The sequence below is a fragment of the Taudactylus pleione genome, unplaced genomic scaffold (genome assembly GCF_031769625.1).
Source record: "Taudactylus pleione unplaced genomic scaffold, aTauple2 ptg000864l, whole genome shotgun sequence".
Taxonomy (NCBI): domain Eukaryota; kingdom Metazoa; phylum Chordata; class Amphibia; order Anura; family Myobatrachidae; genus Taudactylus; species Taudactylus pleione.
Genome location: NW_028285266.1, coordinates 1316842 through 1334682, shown reverse-complemented (window position 1 = coordinate 1334682; position 17841 = coordinate 1316842). Strand labels below are relative to the sequence as shown.

Sequence of the window (17841 nt, the reverse complement as noted above, 5' to 3'; positions counted from 1 at the left end):
TTAAAATTGAACATCCTGTCTCGTCTGGCACGGATCAGCAGCACAAATGTGAAATGGGAGAGAAAGATGTAACTAGTACTTTTATGTGAGAACAACGTGGACGAGTTAAGTGGAAAGTCAAGAAAGACAGCAAGGACACAATACAGTGTAACTGGAATAAAACAGAATAAAGATGCTGTGTGGTATAAAAGACTATTGTACACATGAGTTGTTAAAAATGGTTGATAACATTCCTGCAGTGTAAGGACAGTAGGGTCAAATGTTATAGCTCGTGATTTGTGGGAGATGGCGCACGTCTGGTGAGATAGTCATTAGATTTAAAGCAGCCTTTAGTTTAAAGGACAAAACCAGTGCAAAGAATAAGCTACAAAGGGTACTTCCTTACTTATTCACTTTAAGCAGCAATTTGTCACTGGAATGTTACAGGCTATGAGAAAGCTACTCTCAATACAGAGACCCGGTGGGGATCCGGCAGTGCCTGGAATACTTCAGTAAAGCCGGAATGGCTGCTGCTGGTCACTTTTGCTGGTCATGTAGGGACAAACAGTGGTAATCTTAGAATAGAAGTGATAAAGCCTGATAACCATGGGGAACATGGAAACTAAAGTGGAATGGCATCCAACACCAATTAACAATATCCTACTCACCTGAGCAAAATGGCATGAGAGAGAGAGGGCAAATAGAACAATCATTGAGAAAGCACTGACTATGTTAATTGATGTAGGGCTGGATAAAAAGTTCTGGGCAGAAACAGTCCTTACTGCATTATACCTCAAGCATGGAGCACCTACAATGCCAGTCAAAAATAAAATACCACTGGAGGCATGCTCCAGTAAGGAGCCAAGTATCAATCATCTTTGTGTATTTGGATAAGAAGAATATGCCCATTTCCTTAAAGAAAGAACATGGAAGATCCCAAGTCTATCTCATCTGTTATGCTTGGAAATTGTCAACAAAACAAAGGATACAGATTGTGGGACATTGTTAATCAAAATTTCATAAAGTCAAGAGAAGTAGGGGCAGATGTACTAAGCCTTGGAGAGTGATAAACTGGAGAGAGATGAACTACCATCCAATCAGTTCCTAACTGTCATTTATTTTTCCAACACAGCTTGTAACATGGCAGTTAGAGTAGGAGCTGATTGGATGATACTTATAGGGGTATTCAATATGGGTGCGATAACATTGTTTTTTGCGTTAATATCGCACTTTTTAACGTTTTTGCGTTAATATCACTTGTTTTAGTTTTACACCGTATTCAATTTCAAAGACTTATCGCAGTTTTGAAAAGTCTCTGATAAAAAACGGTGATAACTTTTCACCATTGAATAGGTGTCGAAAAAAAGTGCAGAATTGGGGTTTAGGTGTGCAGGCTTAAAAAAAATAGCCTGCACCCCTGAGATTGACATTTAAAAAAGAACTGTGTCAAAAAAAGTAAAAAAAAAAAATAGGGACACCCCAAAAAATTAATTTAAAAATGGGGGTGCAAAAAAAAAAAATGGGAAAAAATTGTTAGACAATAGGGAAATAGGTTCAGGGCTATTCTGCATGTATGCGGCAGATGTTTTCTAGAATAGAATTATAGCGGCAGGTGCACAAATGCAGAATTTTAAAAAAATTACTTTAGGGACACCAAAATATGCTAGTACCCATTTTCATATACCCCAAATTTGATGGGACCACTTAAAAAAATTAAAAAAATAACCTAAGTGCTCTTCTGCATCACTTCTTCAATGTCGGAAAAAAAACACCTGCTGCGGCTATTTAAATCCCCGACTTTCAATTAAAGGCTAAAATGGGGGTACCCATAGTGTTCCCCCATGTTTTTACAACTTTAGGGGGGTCTTACAATTATTTTAAGGAAAAATAACTTTATGCAAATCCAACTTCGGAGTTTCCCGTTTTTGTTAATTTTATTTTGAATACGGGGATAAGCGGGAGCGCGCACCGTACCTTTACGCAGAAAAAAACTCTGATATGAAACGTTAACTTCACCAGGGAAGTTAACATTTCATATTGAATACCCCTCATAATCTCTATCCACTTTATCACTCTCCAAAGCCTTAGTACATCTCCCCATAGTCTTTCACGAGACAGCTTCAACCTAAAGTAAGCAGAATGTTGCAACACCACAAGGACTTGTGATGCTACACAATCCTTCAGCTGGAAGTGTGTCAGAAACCGAGACTACAGATGCATATGATCAACCACAAACCACAAGTTTTATGAGGAGCAACATAGGTGGTCACCTAAACGATATAGTGAGGAGTTTGCTAACTGTTTTTGCTGTGAACCTCAAACTATACAAGAAACAAAGTCAAGCAGTGAGTGGTATGGGTGAAAGTCAGCCATAAAGAAAGAGCTCACAGTGGCAAGTGGGGAGTTTGACTGAGGCGGTACACCTGTCAAACCGTAACGCAGGTGTTCTAAGGCGAGCTCAGGGAGTACAGAAACCTCCCATGGAGTAGAAGGGCAAAAAAGTGGGGGGTGTTAGGAGAGGGTTCCCTGTATTGTATTGTCTGGCGCTAAGACCCTGTACAGCGAGAGGCACAACTACCAACCTTGTGCACTACTGAGCATGTGCGTCATACTTTATCTCCGTGCATACTCACCACTATATGTACAAACACAGGTGTGTGTGCTCTTGTTTGTCCGCACACTATCTGTGATCCACTATACATTCCTGGCTGGATCTGGTACAACCATTATATGTGCACTGTGTACCTGTTATACATACCCGCTGCATTAACTCTGTGTCATCCTGTAAGACTGTTTTACCTGGTAAATAATTCAAATACCTGGTTAAGTTATTTGTTGGACTGACCTCCATCACACACTGCTACCACCTACAGTATACCATCTATAGGGTCTGCCAATACAGCTTACTACTGGTAGATATAGTTTAGCCATGTAATTTTCTTTCTATGGCAGTATTAGTAACCTAGAATACATTATGGGCATAATCACAGAAGAAAAACATAATTTCTAGTTACTCCATTATCTGTTGAAAGGAAGTTGACCTGCCCTGGCTGACCACAAAAGTCACGCATCAATGTGATTCCCGTATACATATATGTATTGGGCTGGCTTGTCCCTGATTATGTCTCTGCTTTGATTATCTGTGCATAACTTATGGATCGTTTAAACTTTCGATCATTTAAACTTTGGATTGTTTAACTTCTCTCCATCTCTGCCTGCATTGTCCTTGATTTGTTTATAATTCCTGTCACTCTGGATTCCTTTTCTGATGCCAGATAAATTACAGAATAGTCCAGTATCAACCATAGAGCTTCTGCTCTGACTCAGGGCCTGATTCAGAGTTGGGAATAGAGCATACTTACCTGCTCTCCCGGGAGTCCCGATAGAGTATGCAAATCTCCCGCATCCCGCCCACTTCCTAGTAAAGTGGGCAGGCCGGGGAGATTTTCCAAGCAAATGCAGGTCCGTCGGGAGAGGACAGGGCTAAATGAAGCGAATCGCTGCATTTAGACCCGCCCCCTCCTCAAAGACCCGCAAATTGTGGGGTTTTACTGTAAAGGGAGTGGGGCCTAATGACGACTATAGTCAGGCTCTGCCCCCGAAGATGAAAGCAGCAGGCTCTCCGGCTGCTCCTGGAAAGGTGCAGCAAAAATTTGGTAAGTATGAAATAGAGTAAGATAGAGCAAGTGATACCCCTTTTACACCGGAGCTAAAACCCGAGTTTTTGAAGGGTTAACCCGGGCAGCTCCCTGGTGTAAAAGGGGAGAGGGTTGGATCGCCGGGTCGAGTGACCCGGCAATCCAACCCAGGTAACTAGCAGGGTTTAACACGGGGGTAGCCCGTGAAACCCTGCTATGGAACAGCGCACTCCGGGTCACGAAGACCTGGAGTGCGCTGCTAGCCGGCCGATTGGCCTGGCTTCAGTGGCACTTGGAGATGACGTCATCTCCAAGCGTCCACTTTCACTCCGCAAAAGCCGGGTCTATGCAGACCCGACTGCGGTGTGAGCGGCGCTGACTCGGGAATATCCCGAGTCAGCGCCGGCAAAATTCCGGGTCTGATCCGGATAGGAACTTTGTTCCAACTCTGGGTCAGACCCGGAATTTTGGTGTAAAAGGGGTATAACTCTGTACCTGGACAAACCATGTTACAATGCAAGGGGTGCAAATACATAAATTTTTTTGCATGTGGGGTAAATACTGGCTGCTTTTGCATGTAGCCCACAAATGTTGGACAGCTTTATTTGTACACTGCAATTCAGATGTCAGTTTGGACACACCCCTCCCAAATCTAAATTTCTCTGCACATTTTAAATCTGCCACACCTGCAGTGCAGCATGGCTTTGACCAAGATGCACAGCTATACCCCTTTTACACCGGAGCTAAAACCCGGGTTTTTGAAGGGTTAACCCGGGCAGCTCCCTGGTGTAAAAGGGGAGAGGGTTGGATCGCCGGGTCGAGTGACCCGGCAATCCAACCCAGGTAACTAGCAGGGTTTAACACGGGCGTAGCCCGTGAAACCCTGCTATGAGAACAGCGCACTCCGGGTCACGATGACCTGGAGTGCGCTGCTAGCCGGCCGATTGGTCCGGCTTCAGTGGCGCTTGGAGATGACGTCATCTCCAAGCGTCCACTTTCACTCCGCAAAAGCCGGGTCTATGCAGACCCGACTGCGGTGTGAGCGGCGCTAACTCGGGAATATCCCGAGTCAGCGCCGGCAAAATTCCGAGTCTGATCCGGATAGGAACTTTGTTCCAACTCCGGATCAGACCCGGAATTTAGGTGTAAAAGGGGTATTACTTGTTCTTTCAGTGATTGCTTGGGACTGAAGACTTACACGCTTAGCCTGGGGCCCCATGTGTTCTGTACTAGCATGGTTCTCCTTAGAAATCAGTGATCTCTATGTGAACGAATGAGAGAAGAATTTAAATAACACACATGTGATCAAGCCATTATACACCCCTTGTTGCTACGTAATGCAAATCCTGTATATTTTTGCTCATATTGATCCAAACCATACATCATTTTTTCTTACAGAAAATGGACAAAAATAAAGATGGTGTTGTAACTTTAGATGAATTCATTGAATCATGCCAAGAGGTAAGAAATTACTTTGTTTACTTTAAAACTAGACTGTGATCTATTCTGCAAATTAAGAAAGCGATGTTTTTCTCTTCAAAATATTTAGCCTTAAAGGTAATATTGTACTTTATGTATCAGTTTATGGTGTTCTTCAATATATTTCTGCTATAATAATTCTTTTTCACTAGAAATTGAGATGAGAGTGCCATGGGCACATATATCTTCCTGCAAACCTGCCATCTAAAAACCCTTCAGTTAGTAGTTCAATCCCTATTATCTTTTTCCATTTATTGTGGCAAATTAAGGAGGAACTCCTATAGAAAGCAGAATAACTGTAGTAGGAAAATATTTTAAAGGTCAATATACAGTAGTGACAAATGTACAGTACTGTAATGGGACAGGTTGGGAGATTTGGAGGTTGGCAATCAGGTGGTAACGCATAAGGAGAAAGGCCGGGCATTTAATTATACTCTATTTTAATGCAAACAAAATAATTATTTTTAACTGATCTTATGTATGTAATCTTTTTCATAGGCCCATCTCAAAATTCCCTACTACTGCTGCATTACCACTCTGTTTATAGGTACTTACTGAGAATAGAATTATTTATTTGATAATAGTTATTTATATAGTGAACACATATTCCGCAGCACTTTACAGAAAATATTTCAGTCATTCACATCAGTCCCTCCCCCAGTGGATCTTACAATCTATATCACATGGACACATATATTATTTTTTGTGTTAGCAGACAATTAACTTAACAGTATATTGTTGGAGTGTGGAGGAAACTGCAGCTAGCCTACAAAAACACTGGGAGAACATACAAACTCCGTACAGATCGGCCATGATCAGTAATTGAAGTTATGGGCCTCACTGCTTTGAGGCGGAAATGCTTAAAACTACTGTATGACAACCATGTTGCCAGGTTATGGCAGGAGCCTGCTGGAAGATACAGAGGTCTTATAACATAAATAGCTTTTTTTATTATTTACAGTTTAAAAAAGACATGCAATAATGGTTTGTCAAAGAGAGGAGCAGCATGGGAGAGTGAGGTGGGGTATTGGGTAGAAAGGTGTCAGTGACATTTATGAATACATTGGTTCTGTGCACAGAAGTAAAGCACTCTCACCCAAAATTAAATAATCTAGTGAAAACTGGCCTAAGCTACCTATTCCTACGGCAGGTTGAGGATCTGAGTGGTGGGGGTAGGTGGGGGGTCAAACACCTTGGTTTTTAATTAATTTAGCCCCACTTACAAATGTGGGATCCCCCTGCCAAAGTGAATAGCAGCCACAGAATGGTCAGTGCAGCACTGGTACCTCTGTGGAAGGAGAATGCACAACACACATCACTCCTCCCCTTACAGATGCAAACAAGACTATGCTGAACAATTTGGGCATTCTCCCAGCCCATTTTCACTGTGGGTGTGGGACACCTGCAGTGGCAACTCTGTAAACTTAGTGGACCTAGCACAATGGACACAGGGCCTAATTCAGACCCGCTTGCGAGCGCTCGCAAGCGGGTTGATGTTGGCCCAGTGCGCATGCGCACGACGGACCCTGCTCCGTCGTGCGCATGTGCAAGACCAGGATAGCGACGGCCAAGCCGTCGCTATGGGTCTCGTACCAAAGGGGGCCTGCTGCCGATGGTGAGTGATGGTGAGTGTGGCTGCCCAGATGGAGGCGGGGGCGTGGCTGCCCAGACGGAGGCGTTCCTATAATGACAAGTGATGTCAGTGGGAGTGCCTTCGGCTCTTATAGAGCCGAAAGCACTCCAGGGCTTGCGGCAACGAGACCCTACCACAAGGGTCTCGTCGCAAGCCCGATGGTCTCGATGGTCTTGACCATCGCTACCATCTTTTTTGGCCGCTCGCTATAGCTGTGAGTGGTCACCTACAGCTATACGAGCGGCCAGGAGGCCGCTCTAAAAAAAGGGAAGGAGGGCACTGATTCAGAGCGAGCGTTCTGAAAGAGCGTCCGGCTCTGAATCAGGCCCACAGTTCCCTAAAATGCCAGCTTATTACTGTATACCAAAACAAATAAAATCTTGATACATCACATTGCAAATCTGAAATGATGTATTTTTTATTCATTCTAGATAGGTAATAGTCCATGTAGAGGAGCCTTTAACCTACTAATAAAAAAAAGATTAGCCTACAATTAGCACTGACTGCTGCTTAATGATTAAAGCAGGGAGTCACTGAAGTCCATTAAGCTGAAAATTAGTCACAAGTGTTTTCCCACACTATCTACTTTTGATTGGCTGCTGTGATAATTATTGGTGTTAATCTGTTGCAACACATAGGACTGGATGCAGCTAGAACCGTGGGATGAAATGCTGATGCTCATGTAGTTGAGCGATTTTATTGCGACTGCGCACACATGAAAATTCTTAAAAACTCCTAGAGTGCATGCATCCCATGGGGTATATAAGTTGCAAAGTTGCAATTGATGCGCACGCTAATGGTAGTCGATGGTAGCGTCTAAGGATGCACCAATCGGTATTATAGCGTGTACGGGCAATGACAGTGGGAGGCTCAGTCTTTGCACATTCAGATGCATGGATGTACACAAGGGAAGGACTTTGTAGCGGCATTTGCATAAAGTCACAGATGGATGACAGCCAACAGAGGTCACCTCAGGATGCTGTCATAAATACATGTCACTAGGATGCTCTCTGTATTGTATGGCACGCACTAGGATAATTTCTATATTGTATGTTGTCATTAAAACGAATGTATGTATTGCATGGCGGTCAGTAGTATGCTATGCATTGTATAGCAGTCACTAGGCTCCTCTCTGTATAGTTTGGTATTCATTAGGATCCCTTCTGCATCGCAATTGTTCCCTATATTGTACATCAGTTACTACAATGCTTACTGTATTGTTTTGTGATCACTAGGATGTTCTTTGCACTGCTATGGCCTTTATGATGTTCTGTGTTCTTGGATGCTCTCTGTTTTATATGGTGGTGACTTGGAAGCTTGCTTGTATATCTATATCTACACTATGTAGACAAAAGTGATTGGACACTGACAGCAAGTAGATCCACGAGATTTTATTGACTACAGTGCTTTTTTGGTCCACCACATGCTGTGATTACTGTAGACACCCTTCTTGGCAAATGGTCCACAAGTTTATGGACAATGGCAGGCGGTAAGTTTTGCCTTTCTGCCTTAAGTACAGTGACCAACTGTGACACTGAAGAAGGTTGAGCCTAGAACGCACCCGTGGCTCCAATTCATCCCAGAGGTTCTCAATGGGGTTAAGAGCTGATTCAGAGCTGGCCAATCTATCCGGATTACTGAATTTTCTGTATACCAGTCCAGCTTCGCCCTGGAAACATGACAGGTGGCATTGTCATTCTGATAAAAACATTCATTGTTTCCATAGAACTGCAAGTGTATGGGCCTCCCTACAAAGTTTTCTTGTCAAAACTGCCACATTAGTGGCCATTTGGAACGTATGTGCAATGGTATGCATGGTATGTATTTCGCTTGTACAGGGGTGTCCAATCACTTTTGTCTACATTGAAACCTGTATTGTATATTGGTCACTAAAAATCTGAATTGATGGTCATTAGCAGGCAGTTTATTTTCTGTTGCGGTCCAGAGGATTAAGATGTATGTTATAGCAGTTATTAGACTGCAGTCTGTATTGCACAACAGTGTCTAGGAAGCAGTATGTATTGTATGGCTGTCATTAGGATGCAGTCTGTACTGTATGGCTGTCACTAGCATACTTTCTGGATAGTATGCCGGACACACTTAACTTAGATGTATGCACAGATACATGCATCTGTGTGTACAAAAATAAACACACAGATACAAGGACGGATAAGTGAGATCCATCTGTGCTTCTGTGTTAAACAAAATGGAAACCAGTGCAAAAATAAAAATAATACGGTGTGGCCTTCCCCCCCCCCCCCCCCCCACACTCCCCCAAAGCACAACCAGCCCTGGGCTTTTGAGACTCAGTATTTGTTGTGTTAAATTCTGGGGACAAACTACGTACGGGTCCCCTGAATTAACTGAAAAAAATAAAAACAGTTCAAGCGCTCTTTCTAGGTACAGTATAGAGGATGCTTAGTACCAAAGTGATGAAAGTCAGTCACTTGGAGATGTGAAAAATAAAGTTTTAAAATATAGTCACTTCTCTGTAGATTTTACTTTCCTTATTTGAAATCCCAGTTCTGTAAGTTTCTATTGAAATGTCTGATTCTTTATGTTGAAATGTCCAACAACCTGGTTCCTCCAATATTACCAGTTATTGGTCAACACGACAGCCCCTCAGTGTCAGCGTAGTAGCCGAATTGACATATGAAAAACAAGGTATGGGGTCACAATATAGTGTAAAAACAGAACATTTATTCATGTAATAAAAAGCGTACCATCAAATTCCTTTTGGGAAAGTACAATTTTACACATATAGTGGTATTGACGCTCCCCCTATTTAGCAGTACCTTCCTAGGAGCAAATTCAGGATAGCAGCAATTCAGGATAATACACCAATGATTTTCAACCCTTTAATGTAGGGATGTGCAGGCTCGGTTCTACTCGGTTCCGTTCGGTTCTTTTTACCGGATCTTATTGGGTTTCAGCTGTCACGAGTTTTGGATAGCCAATAAGATTCAGTAAAAAGAACCGAACGGAACCGAGTACAACCGAGCCTGCACATCCCTACTTTAATGGTCATTTTCTAGGTGTGCATGGAGGGAAACCTGACCAGGTACAGTATTTCTAGCAAGTGTTTCTGTTCCCTCCCCTATCTCCTATCAGGGGGTGTGTTCTGTCAATTAATTCTAATAACTCCTTCTTCTAGATACAGTATAATGTTAATCTAAATATGTAGGTCTAGGAAATGTAGATAACTCCTTACCCCATCCTGGATAACGTGTCTGTTCCCTTTCATTAGTTCATGTCGCATGGGTCTGATTCATTGCGGTGCGTTCCACCTCTTGGAACGCATCACGTGACCTGCATTTCATTCCCTTCACTGAATCTTGTGGTGATCACTGTGATGTCGTCATTAGTGATTGCCATGCATTCCACCCTTTGGAACGCATCGCGTCACAGTTCGCGTATTTATATTGGTGATTTCAGGGCAATATTGTCTTTGAATATGGTGCGTATATGGCACACCATAACATCACTCATCAAAATACTTCTCGGTTCTATGTGTCTCCCTGGAAGTGCATGTTGGTGTAATGCACCACTTTGGTTCCGGAGCCCTATATTCTTTACTTTGGAGCCACTTCTTTAGTAATATGTGTTTTGTCCTCACACAGTGGGCATATATGAGGGATCTGATCATGTTAACATCATGCATCTAAGCAATAATGTGATTGAAAAAACATGTCACAAAATCCAGTGGGACCACTGCTTTACATTGCGGTTAAATCCTCACAAAAGAGCACAAATACATAAATATAACCCTTCCACTTTCCTTCAATAAATGTACTAAAAATTTAAAAGTTGCACATGTCCAGGCACATATAAAAACCCAAGAGTAAATGAAGATAAAATGCATAAAATAAAATTCATATGTAGAAAATAAACCATAAAAAAACATAACCACAATAATCCTTAAAAATACGTGTTATGGTCAGAGATGGTAAAAAAAATATGAATATGAGCATACTTGTTTTAAGACATTCTTATAAGAACCTCTTAAGTTCAAAGTCGGCATTTAAGCCGTGTGGTTCTAGTGCCTTAGCTTCATAAATGAGTCTAATTTCTGCCTTGGCTAAAAAGGTTTCCACTCCTTTAGTGCGCCAATTACCTTCAGCTTTTGTAATGCCCATGATGCATTTAATTTAATTTATAGATCCCTGATGTTTCTCTAAAAAATGTTTGGAGAAAGAATGATTTATAACACCTCTCTTAATATTTCTTAGGTGTTCAGTCCACCTTTCTCTAAGTTTTCTGGATGTCTTCCCAATGTATTGCAATTCACACACACACATTCAATTATATATATATATACAATTCGTACTATTACATGTTATGAATTCTTGTACCTTAAAAGTCCTTTCATTGGAGCTTGAGTTGAATGTCTCCAATTTTTCTGTCTGTTGTGTATGTGTGGTACAGACAATGCAAGACCAACAGCGATAAAAACCTTTAGTTTTTATCCTCCTCGTTTTTTTCTCTGGTCTAGTGCTTATAACCAGTGTATTGTTTACATTGGAAGTTCTCCTGTATGTGAATGTAGGTCTAGTGGGAATAATGTCCTTCAAAGCAGGATCTTGTTGTAAAAGATACCAATTTTTTCTGAAAATGTGTTCTACTGATTTGTATCAATTATTATACGTGGTGATAAAAGGAACATTGGGTTTCCCAGTTATGTTATTTTTATCTTTATATTCTAATAGATCTTTTTGTGGAATATTTTTCATTTCTTCAATAGTATTTTCTATTGACACTTTATCATATCCTTTTGCAATAAATTTATGTTCTAAATTTTTTACCTGATCACTGAAGATACAGTACCCTCGTTAGTGCAATTTCTGCATACTCTACAAATTTGTTTCTTCGGGGTGTTTTTAAGCCACTTTGGATGATGATGGCTACTGACATTAATGTACGAGTTACTGTCAGTGAGTTTTTCATAATTTTTTGTGGCAAGATGGTCATCCGCTTTATAAATCACCAAGTCTAAAGAATTTACTTCCTTCTGATCTACTTTTAAAGTCAAGGATATACTAAAATTATTATGATTAAGATATTCACAGAATAATTTAAGATCCTCCTCTTCCCCACTCCAAATAAAAAATATGTTGTCTGTAAATCTTAGCCACATAGATATGTTTTCTATATAGGGGTTATTGTACCATACTACCATATCCCCCCACCATCCCATGAAAAGTTTAGCGTATGAAGGTGCCATCCTGCTACCCATCGCTGTTCCCTACTTTTGAATGTAATATTGTCCATTAAACCAGAAATAATTATTAGTCGAGATAAAATCTATAGATGCTTTGATAAAATCTAATTTGATACCATATCTATCTATATACCTATATACCATATTTGACCACCAGTTAGGTATCAATGCAGTTGCATATGCCCTAAGGAAAAACTAAGACCAAATAGATGAAAACAAATTAGATTTTATCAAAGAATCTATATATTTTATCTTGACTAATAATTATTTCTGGTTTAACTAACAATATTACATACAAAAGAAGGGAATGGCAAAGGGTAGCAGGATGGCATCTTCATACGCTAACCTTTTCATGGGATGGTGGGAGGATATGGTAGTATGGAACAATAACCCCTATATAGAAAACATACCTATGTGGCTAAGACTTATAGACCATGGAAACAAAAACAAATACAGAAATGACCTTACTAATTGCGCAACCAAATCTGCAGCCTAAAAGCAAAACAAATGAGTTTTCACCACACTCATGAACATGGATAGATACAAAAAAAGGGGGAATTGCCTTACTGGCACTAACTATTAATAATACAAGTAGGAGATAGACACCGGTGTAGAAAATTTAAGATGTGAGTTTCCAACAACTGTCAATCACATATACTCTTACTTTGAAAGTAAGTATTGTTCATATCCTCTATGTGGTAATCTTCATGGATGTAGTGTTCTTCCAAAGTTGGAATACCCAAAATAAATTAAAAAAACACAGGTGATAGTGCAGACTTTTTAAACAAGCATATAGCTTTACTCATCCAATGCCCTCACATTTTCCACACCAGTGTCTATCTCCTACTTGTTACTAATTAGCGCCAGTAAAGCAATTCCCCCTTTTTTGTATCTAAGATTTATAGACAACATTATTTATTTGGAGTGGGGAAGAGGAGAATCCTAAATTGTTCTGTGAATATCTTAATCATAATAATTTTAGTATATCCTTGACTTTTAATGTGGATCAGAAGAAAGTACATTTTTTAGACTTGGTGATTTATAAGGCGGATGACCATCTTGCCACAAAATTTTTAGGAAAAACCCACTGACAGTAACTCATAAAATAATGTCAGTAGCCATCATCACCCGAGGTGGCTTAAAAACATCCCGAATTCATAGAGTATGCAGAAATTGCGCTAATGAGTGGATTTTCAGTGATCAGGTAAAAAATTTAGAACATAAATTTATAGTAAAAGTATATGATAAAGTGTCGATAGAAAATACTATTGAAGAAATGCAAAATTTTCCACAAAAAGATCTATTAGAATATAAAGATAAAAATAACATAACTGGGAAACCCAATGTTCCTTTTATCACCACGTATAATAATTGATACAAATCAGTAGAACACATTTTCAGAAAAAAATATCTATTACAACAAGATCCTGCTTTGAAGGACATTATTGCCTCTGGACCCACATTCACATACAGGGGAACTCCCAATGTAAACAATACACTGGTTATAAGCACTAGACCAGAGAAAAGAATGGGGAGGATAAAAACTAAAGGTTTTTATCGCTGTTGGTCTTGCATAGTCTGCACCACACATACACAACAGACAGCAAAATTGGAGACGTTCAACTCAAGCTCCAATGAAAGGACTTTTAAGGTACAAGAATTCATTACATGTAATAGTACGAATTGTACATATGTAATTGAATGTGTGTGTTTGTGGATTGCAATACATTGGGAAGACGTCCAGAAAACTTAAGAGAAAGGTGGGCTGAACACCTAAGAAATATTAAGAGAGGTGTTATAAATCATTCTCATTGTCCAAACATGTTTTCGAGAAACATCAGGGATCTATAAATGAATTTAAATGCATCATGGGCATTAAAAAAGTTGAAGGTAATTGGCGCACTAAAGGAGTGGAAACCTTTTTAGCCAAGGCAGAAATTAGGCTAATTTATGAAGCTAAGACACTAGAACCACACGGCTTAAATGCAGACTTTGAACTTAAGCGGTTCTTATAAGAATGTCTTAAAACAAGTATGGTCATATTCATATATTTTTTACCATCTCTGACCATAACACGTATATTTAATGATTATTGTGGTTTTAAACTGATATTTTTTTATGGTTTATTTTCTACATATGAATTTTATTTTATGCATTTTACCTTCATTTACTCTTGGGTTTTTATATGTGCCTGGACATGTGCAACTTTTACATTTTCAGCATATTTTTTAAGGGAAAGTTGAAGAGTTATATTTATGTATTTGTGGATCCCACTGGATATTGTGACGTGTTTTTTCAATTACATTATTGCTTCGATGCATGATGTTAATATGATCAAATCCCTCATATATACCCGCTGTGTGAGGACAAAACACATATTACTAAAGAAGTGGCTTCAAAGTAAGGAATATAGGGCTCTAGAGCTCCGGAACCAAGTGGTGTATTGCATCAACGTGCACCTCCGGAGAGTGCAACGCATGGAGGTATGGCACGGGGAGACACATAGAACCGAGAAGTATTTTGATGAGTGGTGTTACAGTGTGCCACAGGAGGTGGTACGCACCATATTCAAAGAAAATATTGTCCTAAAATCACCAGGATGAATACATGCACTATGACATGATGCGTTCCAAAGGGTGGAACGCATGAAGATCACTAATGACAACATCACAGTGATCACCACGAGATTCAGTGAAGGGAATGAAATGTGGGTCACGTGATGCATTCCAAGAGGTGGAACGCATCGCAGTGAATTAGACCCATGCGACATGAACTAATGAAAGGGAACATACACGGTACCCAGGATGGGGTAAGGAATTATCTACATTTCCTAAACCTACATATTTAGATTAACGATATATCTAGAAAAAGGAGTTATTAGAATTAATTGACAGGACATAGGGGAGGGAACAGAAACACTTGCTATAAATGCCTGGTCAGATTTACCTCCATACACACCTTGAAAATGACCATTAAAGGGTTGGTGTACTATCCTGAAGTGCTGCTATCCTGAATCTCCTCCTAGGAAGGTACTGCTCAATAGGGGGGGTATCAATATCACTATATGTGTAAAATTGTACCTTTCATAAAAGGATTTTGATGGTATGTGGCCATTTTTATTGTGCTTTTTATTAAATGAATAATTTTTTTACACTATATTGTGTCCTCATACCTTGTTTTTCATATATCAATTCAGCTATCATGCTGACACTGAGGGGCTGTCGTGTTGAACTATAACTGGTTTTATTGGAGGAACCAGGTTGTCGGACATTTAAACATAAAGAATCATACATTTTTATAGAAACTTACAGAACTAGGATTTCAAATAAGGAAAGTAAAATCTACAGAGAAGTGACTATATTTTAAAACTTTATTTTTCACATCGCCAAGTGACTGACTTTCATCATTTTGGGACTAATCATCCTCTATACTGTACCTAGAAAGAGCGCTCGAACTGTTTTTATTTTCATCAGTTTATAAGTTTATCGTGAATAAAGATATTCACATTTGGTTTAAGCTGCCTTTTGTAGCGTGGAGCACAAACATTTACTTTTCTTTTCCCTTGTATTAAGCACAACCAGCACCAAGCTAGTCAGATCCAGCCCTGGTTTTCAAAATACAGGGGACAAATGATGCACAACCAGCACTGGGCTCTGATCCAGTCCTGGTTATGGAAATACAGGGGACAAAAAGTGCAGGGGCCCCTGTATTTTCCATAACCAGAACCAAACTATTGGTAGCGAGGGGTAATGCCACAACCAGGGGAACCCTTTCACTGGCCAAAGCATTACCCATGACCACTAGTCAGCCCAGGTCGGGGATCCCTGGGGAATAGGGGACCCCCCATTGAAGGGGTCCCCCTCTCCAGGGCACCCCAGGCCTAGGCTTATAGCCTAAGGCTATCCAATGCACCCCTGGAGCGATGGGTGCTGTGTTGATTATGTAAAGTGTGGTGCGATTGAAAGAGTTAAAAATATTGTCTTTTGCAGTGGAACTGCAAGTATCAGCAAGGCTCCCCGCATGCTGGTACTTGGATAACCACAAGTACCAGCAGGCGGGGCATTACGAGTCCGCTGGTACCTGAAGTTCCACTGCAAAAGAAATATTAAAAAAATTACAGAACTCACACACCATGAAAGTAAAAGTTTATTAAAACATACATGTACACACACATGCACGCTCACACTCACTATCACACATACTCACCTATGTATCCCTTAAGCCATTTCACATCCTTTTCTCAAAGTAGATAATCCACAAGTACGTGTAAAAAAATTCCATACTCACATCCTCCTATGCGTGAATCACGTCCTCTTCGTTCCAAAGTAGGCATCCATAGGGCTTGGCAAAACAAAAAAATTAAAATTTGCGGACATTAGTTCCGTCCTCTAAGGACGATACTACCCAAATGACAGCTCAGCGGCAGGATTTCACTATAGAAATCCCGTTGCTGAGTGCTCGTTGTCTGAGAGAGACGAGCCTTCCGCCTCTCAGCCAATGAGCGGTTCCCACCATTGACTTCAATGGTGAGAACCGCTAAGGTAACTTCTCTTTAGGTGCATTCCAATTACTTTACAGATAGTGAGCGGTATAGAAGTTTTCTGTCTGTGGATACATTATTTGCATCCTGTGAAATGAAGTATTGTAGCAGTGTGTGCCTGTGTATTCAACAGCCAGTTTCAGTAATAATCAGTAATTCCAGCAGTTATATTGCTGGGCATAATGATTTTAATGTTTTTAATTAGACTCCTTCGCTTTGCAATAGAATACAGAGTAGTAAAGCAATCAGTTTAAACAATTAGATAATGTTTATACCAAGGAAACAATCAATTTTCTGCATACTAACAATGCTATATATTTCCTTTATTTTAGGATGACAATATTATGAGGTCGTTGCAGCTCTTTGAAAATGTCATGTAACATCTCAGAAGAAGAATAATGTTGATGGTGAATGACGCTGTGAAACACTGGTCACCTTATAAAACTATACAATTAACCACAAAGATTTTATTCTTTTGAAATGTAAGAAATTTTACAACTATTAAGAGAAGAATTTTGTACAAGTCTATGACATCAAGCAACAAACGCCAATAGAATATGAAAGAAAAAAAACCCAACAACTTTGTTTCCCTGGTATCACACATTCATTGGATTTAATATCCCTTTGGATGCATGCTGCATTTAAATAAATATACAAAAAAAACAAAAAAAAACAAACCTTTTTTTACTTTCATCTGAATCATTCGCAGAAAATTATTGCCTGTTATAAATCCTTCTGCTTTTTAACCTCATACAGTTTGTATGATTACAAAGCATAAGACTATATACTGTTAGCTTGCTTATCTATTTACTGTGATCGGAAGCTGGACGCTTACCATAAAATTTTATATTTGTTTTAGGAACACATCATACCAAATTATAGTTTAACAATTTAACATACATAAAAAAAATATTTCCGTACCATCTAAGAATATTGTAAAAAAAAAAAAAATGTATTATGCTTTATTTTTTCATTATTTGTGTATGATGGATTGATATTTTTATTTTTGAATACAGCGCAAAAGGAAACTAAATTCCAAATACATTATTATTATTAACATTACAAATAAAATGTGAACTTACGACCTACTTCAGCTTGTTTATTTATCATCTTGGTAAGCGAAGATCTGCATTTATTTTACTGTACAATTTAAAATAATGTTAAAATATGGGTTTTAATAAATTACAGTATTTACTTTGCTGTATTAATAGGACATATTGTGATTTTAAGTGCTAGCGTTTGAGTGATGTTATTATTACTATATGGTAGTCTGAGTAGGGCGTCACCGAACTGCATCCAATATTCTTTTTTTTATGTACTTCACATTTATTTCTTCTACAGTGCGTCATCATTT

General features: G+C 39.5%; 1 protein-coding gene across 5 annotated transcripts in view; it reads left to right on the top strand.

The window, feature by feature from the left end:
- The window catches only part of KCNIP1 (potassium voltage-gated channel interacting protein 1), a 557205-nt gene extending 539695 nt beyond the window's left edge, over positions 1 to 17510 (top strand). For all 5 annotated transcript variants that reach the window (XM_088458909.1, XM_088458908.1, XM_088458911.1 and 2 more), the window contains 2 exons: positions 5016 to 5078; positions 16820 to 17510. In XM_088458909.1, coding sequence (XP_088315035.1) covers positions 5016 to 5078; positions 16820 to 16867 — 111 coding nt within the window. In that variant the 3' untranslated portion in view covers positions 16868 to 17510. The remainder of the gene's footprint in view (positions 1 to 5015; positions 5079 to 16819) is intronic.
- The last annotated feature ends 331 nt before the right edge of the window (positions 17511 to 17841 follow it).